We start from the raw sequence: 10214 nt of genomic DNA on the forward strand, positions 1-10214 counted from the left end.
ACACACACACACACACACACACACACCACCGTCTGTCCTGTAGTGCTAAGGACCTTCGCCGTCTCACGCAGAAGACCTGCGTTCAACTTCCGGCTTGAGACAATCTCTATCGAGTATGTCCGTATCTCTGTTGAGATGTTGTTCCTTCTTTACCCAGATGGGCCTTACAGGAAGGGTCGAGACCCGCATCTTAAATGATCTAAATACGGTCGATGGGGGCATAAACCACTTCATTATAAAAAGTACACACAAATGCACTAACATACTTACTGAACAACTGCAACGTTTTGCAAAACCCTTGAAGGAAATCCTCCTCTGAAATTTTTCCTTTCTTTCCTCCATACCGCTTCATGATGCCTTCCACAGCCTCCTTGCTGTCCCCAAAATCTGCAAAACCAGTCAAAATGGGTCATCTTATAACATGTCGAAATTGACAATATTATTTAAAGTAAGTTTGTTTCCAAAATAGCAATATAATGATGTACAAGAACTTTGAAGAAAACCTGAAAAGGAGCGTACTGCTTTAGAGCCCCAACAAACCACGGACAGCTTGACTAAAACTCTGGATCTGCAGAAATACACGGACTTAATTTTTTGTGTAACATCTTAGGTTGTTACTGGCTAATAGTCGAATAAAAAATCTGATAAATGGAAAGGATAGAAACGCAGTAAACTTTGCCTCGCTTGAAACAACAATGACATTACGGAAAAAGAAACATTTAAAACATATCAACTTTCCCTTGTAGATATTATGGATGATAAAGATAATGATGATGATGATGATAATAATAATAATAATAATAATAATAATAATAGTAAGAAAGTGTCCAGGTAGACCCCAATTGGGGAGCCCCTTGCCAACATGGCTCCCGTAGACCCCAATCTACCATCATGTGTCTGTCGGTCTTGTTCGCTCCACTTTACACTCTAGTATAGTCCTGCAGATTAAGGAATGGTATTTTATTTGTCCGAAATACTGTAAATTTCTAGTTTTTATCTGTTGTAATAATCCCGGACTTGTGTTTAGAAGGTGGTAAACTTGTTCATTTGTTTTTCTCAGCGCCAATCTATATACAGTGCGTCCATAAAGTGCTGACATTGCATTGTGACCTATGACCTATTTTCCTCTATTTTAGTGTTTTTATTTCTCATTGATGTGCTTGGTTAAAATGTGAACACGTCTCATGAAGAACACTGTACTGTGTTTTGAAACTACATTAAAATAGAGGAAAAAATAGGCCACAGTGCAATGTCAAGACTTTGTGGACATACTTTATATTTGTGTAGAAGGGGGGGGGGGGGCACTTGGCAATTTTCGGTTGCTTAAAATTCCAAAACCACCCAACCATATGATTTCAAAATGTACAAGGTACATTCGCGTTGGTTGAAGAGTGCACACGGCACCTGTATATTTATTTTTATAACTTCAAGTTCTTCTTCTTTTAATTTTTTTTTTGTTTTTTACTCTTCCACAAGTGATTCATTCTTTTTCTCCATTAATCTAAACCAGTGGTTTTCAAAGTGGGCGCTACCGCCCCCAGGGGGGCGGTGGCGACAGTTTGGGGGGCGCTGTGGCGAAATTGGGCGATTGGGGGGCGGTGGTGGGCGTAAAGGGGGCGGTGTGAAATTTTCATGAAATGCAACATAAAAAATGGTGAAGGGAAAGAAGCCACATAAAAAAACAAAAACAAAAATTGATAACTTAGGCATAGTTTACAATACTACTTATTACTAAGAACTTTCTTTTCCAGCACTCAAAGCCCATAATAAATAATTATAAAGATGATTTATCCCGGCAAATCTGACAAAGATCTGGCATACTTCAAAACTCTAAAGATCAATTTTCAGAAATAAAAATCAATTAAATCGATGTTTGCAGCCGACGTCGATCAAGCTGATGAAGACTTACGAGCAACTTATAATTTATCTCTGCTTATTGCAAAGGCAGGCAAACCACGTACTCTCGGTGAGGACCTCATTACCTGCGATAAGAGAGGTGGTCAGCACAGTCCTGCACCATGCCCCGGAGCCTGTGTTGAAAGTTCTTGTCATTAAGTGACAATACCGTTCAAAGACGTATGGATGGGATGTCAACAAATGTTAAGGAGTCATTGTGCAAAATGCTTTAAGGACGTGAGTTCATCCTTCAACTGGATATCGGTTCATTGAGGGTGAGGTAGATAATGCAAGAATTGTTATTTGCGAAAATATTGGAAACAGATACCAAAGTCGAGTCCATTTTCAAAGTGGTTCAAGAATTTTTTGAGGAGAAACAGATTCCTCTGGCCAATATAGTTGCCTATGCAACAAATGGAGCACCGTCGATGACTGGTCGGTACCGTGAATTTATGAGTTTCTTGAAGAAATCAGTCCTTGGAGTACTAACTGTTTGTTGTGTCATTCACAGACAGAATTTGGTGGCAAAAACCCTGAATGAAAGTCTGCATGACACACTAGCCATTGTCATCAAGTGTGTGAACAAGATCAAAGTCCACGCTTTGAACTCGAGATTATTCCAACAGCTGTGCGCTGAAATGACGAGAACCTTCAATTCTTTCTTTTGCACACTGAAGTCCGGTGGCTCTCAAAAGGAAACCGTTTAACACAATTATTGTTCTGTCTGTTTGACTCTGTGCTGGAGCTTTGTTCAAGAAACAGACAGCGATCTCTGCAATAAACTGAAAGAACACAAGAACATTTCGTTCCTCACAGATCTTTTCACAAAGTTTAACCAGTTCAACTTGCAGCTGCAGGGGGATGACACCAACCTGATCAAAGCAAAATCCATGCTTTCGTCATTCTTGTTGAAATTGGAAATGTTTCACCGAAAGATTGGCAGAAGAGAACTTGCTCAGTTTCCTAGCTTGACAGAGACACTAAAAAAGAAGGGCGGGTTTCTAATGAGGAACTAGGAATATATACCAACCACCTTAGAGATTTGCATGCTGATATGATCGCGAAGACAAGGCTTACTGATATCTTTTAACTGGAAATTCCAGACTGGGTACTCAATACAACACTGGAACAGATGGTGACTTGACAGTGGCAATTGAAGAAGAGCTGACAGTGAAAAGTGACTTTGAAATCAAACCATTGTTCAAAAAGTCGTACCAGTCATTGTGGTTAAAAACTATTGTGCAAGACAAATATCCCGTCCTGTGGGGAAATATCAAGTTGTTGTTCATCGCTTTTCCCACCTCCTGTCTAGTAGAAATGGGATTCGAAGCAGAGGAAAAAACTAAGGATCACAGAGCGTGGCGGTTAGCGTCTGCTACTGACCAATCTGAAACCTGATGTTGATAAGTTGGTTTCGTCTCGCCAGGTCCGTACTTCCCATTAGGGCAGTGTCAATGACTTATTTGTATATGCTTACTTCGTAGTTTACCCTTACCTGATACCTGAATACGTCTTTTCTTTTTTTTTTCTTTCTTCTTTTTCTAAAGCAAAATACTCACTTGTTTAATAGAGTTTGTTATGTGCATCTACTGCCACTGCTGATGAAACTGACGATGATGGTTACGGCGATGATTACGATGATGGTGATAATTACAGACTAAGATCCATGTCTACTTTTTCTTTCGTGTGGTTTCTCACATTTGAACAGCTTAATAATATTTTTATGTTCTACAATGGAGATATTTGATATACAAATCTCAGGCAACTTTATTGCAGCTCCTTGATGGGAGAAAACGTTTCATAAAAATAATGTCAATCTGCTTTCAAACGAATGATCACTGTTATGGGGTTCTTTTTTAAAAAACGTGTTTTGCTTCTGTAAATGCCATAATACATGTTTTACTTTTATTGATGTTAACAACACTGGTCGTTTAATACCGATGACACATGTGCATAAAATGACAGTATTTTGTTTTCAATGCCCTTGCATGACATTGAAGAAACAATGTGTTTTATTATCTCTCGTACACGCTTAATTTAAGACTCTGTAATGATAGTGATTTGCGACCCAACTAATATTCAGAACCAAATCATTAGAATTTAGGCACTTTATTTTGTACCCTACTTTTTTAGCTCGCTCTTTATTTGTGATTGTTATTATATTATGCATGTCGTTATGTCAGATTGGTGGTTGGGGCGGAGTAGGGGGCGCTCGGACTCGGCTGGGTGAAAAAGGGGGCGGTGGGCGAAAAAAGTTTGAAAACCACTGATCTAAACCTTTAAACATGTCCGCTTCCGCTTTAAGCATCGTGAGAATGATCAATTTTTGTTTTGAGAGTATAGATCTAGACTTTCTATTTTTTTGCATCTCTCAAGATTTATTGCTCCATTCTAGCAGAGTGTAAATAAAGTAGGCCAATCACAATCCAGCATTTCTGGGGAGCACTTAGCCACCATGACTACGTAGTCCCCAATTGAGGTCTACCTAGACACTTCCTAATAATAATAATAGTTTGCCTGCGACTTTGTACCCCTCACAGGTTGTGGTAGTGAGTTCCAGATAGTTGGGGCTAGAAGAAAAAGCACCCCCCCCCCATCCCCCCTGCGAGTTTTTTTTAAACCTCCCTTCCTAGGCTTTCTCAAAAGACTTCGTGATCTTAGAGGTCTTGGTGGAACATACATTTGAGTGAGTTTATTAACTACGAGGGGGCTGTATTGTTAACATTTTTATGGCAAAGGACAGCAATCTTATAAGTAAAGCTCGATGTTGTTGTGGGCCAAGGGAGTTTTCTTAAGATAGAGGTGTTTTTCGTTCTTCCTTGTTTTAGACACCACTCTCGCAGTTTAGTTTTGAAAGCGCTGTAGTTTCAAGACAGTGATGTTCGGCAGGTTTTCAAAGAGATAGTTGCTGTAATCTATGCTAGAGAACACGACAGATGTTCCTTCAAGAATGCAGACAGTATCCCAGTTCTGTGCAGCTCTAAAGAGAGTTCTTTACTTAAATGATAAATTTGGTGGTTCATCGGTAATTTTGGGTTAAAAAATCACCCCTAGATTTGTTTTCGCGTTGAAAGCGAAATATATCCTTTCATTCCAGGTACTTAAGTACTCTACATCAACAGATTTTGGACCCCTTGGATTGCACAATAAGCCATACCCATTCTCCACAACATGCTCTATACGCCTTACAACTAGTATTACCTAGCAGACCCTTATTAAACCTTCCAGGCTTCCCTGGATGTCTAAAACTACGAACATTTCTTATTTCTTCACAAATGAAAAGCACAAGAATTATTGTACATTTTACCAACATCTATATAAAAAGCACTGCGTCAGGATCCATGAATTTATCATTACTTTAGAATTACTAAGTGCTATCTGCTCAGTACCCAGTTTAAAGAACTTTGACGTAAAAAATGTTGAGTTTCGCAGAATGTCAAGCTTATAGGATTGCAATTCTTAGAATATTTTGATAACGACTCTGAATAATCTTACGATTTTGATAGAGCAGATAGAGCATTTCATTTCTGATATCATTATTTTCGTAACTCACAACGGCCAAAAAATGTCTAATAGAACTTTATAATTCTGACAACAAATAGGGCTAAGTTTATTTTGATAACCCTCATATTAGCTTCAAGTGATAAGTGAATATCCCCTGCAAGGGCTATGTCAGGATTATGCCCCACGTAGAATGTGATTTGTTGATCCCCGAATACGAAAGTTTATTTTACCAAGTTTCTTTGTTTTTTTCTATTGGGATATTCAATCCCACTCAGCCCAAGTTGGCTCTGGCAGGCACACTCGAACCAGCCAGCCCCCTGTATAATCTGCATTTTGTCAAAGAGGGCGTGTAGAAGTTACAGCAGAGACCCAAAAAAAAGTAGTCATCTCCGGTTACAGTCGACAAAATAACCGCTTTCCAACTTCTAGTATATTTTCCACCAGTCAGTAAAGAAACAATCACTGCAAATTCTCCCCTCCCTCCCCGCTCCCTTTCTAGCGGCTGAGCTGAAAAGGGGGTGGGTGTGGGGATAAAGAAAAGACGCAACCATACTGGCTGGAGGGGCTAGCTCTTCAATGTCAAAACAGCACTTATAAATATTCTTCTTTTCTAAGAAAAAATGTGGACATTAACGTTTCTGTCTATTGTTTCCCCCTTCCTTTGACTGCTTTAAGTTATATTATTTGGTCAAAGCCATTGGCTTTCAAATTAACGCCGAAAAGGTCGTCCAATAAAAATGGAATTAAGAAGAACTCTCACCTATCAAGCGGAACAGTTCTTTCAGCTCAGAGGCATCCAATGTCCCACTCTTGTTAACATCAATTGCTTTGAAAGCTTTCTAATTTTGAAACGAAATAAAACAAGATTAAATCCTCAATGGTAAAATAAGAATAAGAATAAGAATAAGAACAAGAACAAGAAAAAGAACAAAAAAGAATAAGAATCTGAATAAGAATAATGATTCAAGCATTAGCTGAGTAAATAATTGTACGAGTATATGGAGCATTTTAGTAGGAGAGTCATCTTTTTACTTTACAGTGAATAAATGACTTACAAACTTACCTATATCCATATTCTTCTTGGCACCCTCTCTCTCTCTCTCCCTCTCTCTCTCTCTCTCTCTCTCTCTCTCTCTCTCTCTCTCTCTCTCTCTCTCTCTCTATCTATCTATCTATCTATCTATCTATCTATCTATCTATCTATCTATCTATCTATCTATCTATCTATCTATCTATCTATCTATCTATCTATCTATCTATCTATCTATCTATCTATCTATCTATCTATCTATCTATCTATAATGGTATAATATTATAGAATATAATATGTATAATATATGACATGATATACAAATTGTATATATATATATATATATACATATATATTACATATTTATATAATAATATGCACATTATTTTTTTTCTCTTTCTTTCAAAGCATAACATCCTTACTGGTGTGACTCTAGCACAACGGCGACATTTCGTTTGAGATAGATAGATAGATAGATAGATAGATAGATAGATAGATAGATAGATAGATAGATAGATAGATAGATAGATAGGTAGATAGATAGATAGATAGATAAATAGAAAGATAGATAGATAGATAGATAGATAGATAGATAGATAGATAGATAGATAGATAGATAGATAGATAGATAGATAGATAGATAGATGGGGAATGCAGCTAACTGAAATGAGTAAAATAAATGTATACCATGGCAGACAAAGAAAAACATAACTTACCCTCCACAAGTACAGGTCTGACCACAGTTTCTGGAAGTCTTCCTTTCCTATCAACCCTTTCGACGATTTTGTCTGTGATCGCACATAAGGAAAACGAAAGGGTGTAATTTCGTTCAAACGTTTATTTTTTTTTCCATTTTCTCTGTTCTATAGAGCCATGTTAATGCCATACCAGTACGCTTAAAATATATTGTTTTCCTGCAATTAAATATTTGATTACTATCAGCCATAAAACTCTAGCTAAACCCGTGCTTCCACTATGCTTCGAATTAAGGCTTACTTGTTAATTTATGATCATTTTATAACTGTCGTTATAGTTTGTAAAAAAAAAGGTTGTCTACTGGATAAATCGCTGTGTGAAGAAATGGGTAAAGTAATCGGGGAACGAGAATCCATGTCTGCTGAGTGACTCACAAAGAAAGGAAGAGAGTATTCGGATTGATGGAAGCGGCAAATCCAATGTTCTGACAGTGATTCTTATGAACGTATCAAGTTTCTCTCTCATTCTTAGAGTATGATAAATAATGATGATTTATAAAAAGCGCAGTTTGAAATCTGACCTTTTATAACGTTTTGTGCGATGCTGCAGATCAACACAAGTGTCGCCAAAGCACAGCTGCTATGCCATTTACTCACAGAGCCTATCAGTAAACGACGAGAGGCGTCCTTCAAGTCAGTCCAGGGGAATATTTCATCTTACCTTTCAGATTTCATTTTATTGTCATGGAGCTGGTCCCCTCTTTGTGGTGCTGTTACCAGATGAACTATAAAAAGACAGTGGGCTCGGTTATAGGACGCTTTATTCGATTTTGACACATTTTCACGATAGTTTACTATGCTATTTTCCCTTATTCCACGATCATAGTATCAACATCAGTGATGATTGGACTAAAAACTAGAGTGTAAAGTACACATTTCGCGCTATAGATGTAGGTATACTCTCTGCGGGGTGGCGATTAGGCGCTTCGCTATCGCACATAGAAGACCTGAGTTCGATTCCCGTGTGAGTAGAATTTTTATGAAGTATATTAGTATTTCTGCTGGGACGTTATATCCTTCTTATTCGGACTTGGCAGTGTTAAACCTTGCTTCTTATTGATCTACGGCTAGTTGTGTCGATTAATATTTTATTTTTCTTATTTTTTAATTTTTTTAATTTTTATTTTTTAAATATTTAAAAAAAAAAATTTTTTTTTTTTTTTTTTTGGGGGGGGGGGGAAACATCTACATTAGAATTTTTGAAAAATAAAATCGTAGGTCCTGACAGAAATTGGAATCTCTATTCGTATACGTGACATGCAGTGCAAAAATATCTTTTACATTTTTTTTTTCAAGAGCGACGAGCCGTCAACTTGGTATGATGTGGAAGGATACATTGGCGAGACCGACGAGGCATCTGCATGTTTCTGTGTTGAAGCCAGCTTTTTGTGTCTTGTCATCTGTGGACACCAGGGACAGTTTTCATGTTTTTAAAAGATGCAATGCAGTGCAGAAAACAAAAGTGTCAATCTCCTTTTTCTCTTCTCTTCTCTTATCTCATCTCATCTCATCTCATCTCATCTCATCTCATCTCATCTCATCTCATCTCATCTCTTATCTTATCTTATATTATCGTATCGTATCTTATCTCATATCATCTCATCTCATCTCATCTCATCTCTTCTTTTCTCTTCTCTTATCTTACCTTATCTCATCTTATCTTATCTTACTGATTCAAGCTACGCTTATTGACCTACCAGAGACTAAAGCTTTCCCGAAGACAAGCTCGAGCTCAGCAGCGTCGATCATTCCCTCCAGCCCTGCTAGTTTGTCAAACTCCTCATTGGCCACTCTCTCCTCGTTGGTCTGAAAGGAAAAGCGAAACGGTTACTTGTAACAATAGTGTAATAAAAGCTTTCATTTTCAACGCGCAAGCTTGTGGTGTACTAGATACCTCTGACCAAGTGGAATCGGTCACCTGTGATAGTCGTATGACCTCCACGTTTTACAATAATGATGTTTAAGTATGGCCGGGGGGGGTAGGGTAGTGAAGTATAAAACAAAGCTTTTGTTAAAGGTATACTCCACTCACCTTGATCATTGGCGTAGGTGGAACGTCCTCATCTCCAGGGTTGATCGGTTGCGCAACAGGGCTGGAAAAGTAAAAATAAAAACAAGTTTGATTGAATACAACAGTACTACTCCCGCGATTGAAAAAAAATCGGTGGTGTCAACAAGAGATTTTTTGCTCTTATACAAAATAAAATCTGAATCCCTTACGTTTACGGCTAATAGACACGAGAAGAAGGAAATAGCTAGAAAATACTTTCGTTTCTTTTTAGTTACTCTGTAACCAGTGCATTATACACTTTCAAACGCGCGCTCTTCGACAGACATATCCACTGTGCGTGACAGAAAAAGCAGACAAGTTAAAATAGCCAAAGATGCAAGTGTGTCGAGTCTAAGCGTGTCCCTCACAGAAAGGTTTGGCCTTAGCAAGCAGGGCCAAGGAAGTCTTCTGCTTAGAAGAAACAAGTTATAATGATGGGTGTCTTTTGAACACTTCAGAACATCAGCAGCAGCAGCAGCAGCAGCAGCAGCAGCAGTTCTTCTCACCCCTTACACCATGAAGAGCTCTCCACGTACTTCAATCCACCTTTGTATGATATAGCAGTATATCATCGTCTTAAGGTTTGAAATTAAGTCCCTCCTCCGAGTATTTTTTAGCCTTCCTTTCTTTCTCCTCACTTGCTGAATTCATCTTGAGACTTGGTGGGCAATGTTTGTTTTCGGGTGTATCAAGATGAGTATATGTGTGACATCGTGGTGAATCCAGGCGCTCTTCAAAATAATGACATCGAAGAAACCTACATATTATATGTATCATTATTTCCTCCCGTTGGACAATTTTTATCGAAATTGATGAGGCTGAACACTATTTCGTCAATTTAAAACACGTCTCTGAGTGGATTTAACTGTTGATCAAAGAGAAACACCAAAAAATGCAAATTTGCAGTTTCAAGACGTTGAAATTCACCAAACTTCAACGATCATTTTCTCGCTAATTTTTTTCTCTAATACCAGGCGAC

At 38.1% G+C, this 10214-nt stretch overlaps 1 protein-coding gene across 1 annotated transcript in view; it reads right to left on the reverse strand.

Moving 5' to 3' along the window:
• LOC101851482 (calpain-9) overlaps window positions 1-10214 on the reverse strand; it is a gene marked incomplete in the record, with an annotated part of 78356 nt that overhangs the window by 4101 nt on the left and 64041 nt on the right. Inside the window, 6 exon segments of the mRNA XM_005093759.3 lie at window positions 271-387; window positions 6161-6239; window positions 7147-7218; window positions 8521-8585; window positions 8883-8991; window positions 9218-9278. Coding sequence (XP_005093816.2) covers window positions 271-387; window positions 6161-6239; window positions 7147-7218; window positions 8521-8585; window positions 8883-8991; window positions 9218-9278 — 503 coding nt within the window.

This window comes from Aplysia californica, unplaced genomic scaffold (assembly GCF_000002075.1).
Source record: "Aplysia californica isolate F4 #8 unplaced genomic scaffold, AplCal3.0 scaffold00069, whole genome shotgun sequence".
NCBI lineage: Eukaryota > Metazoa > Mollusca > Gastropoda > Aplysiida > Aplysiidae > Aplysia > Aplysia californica.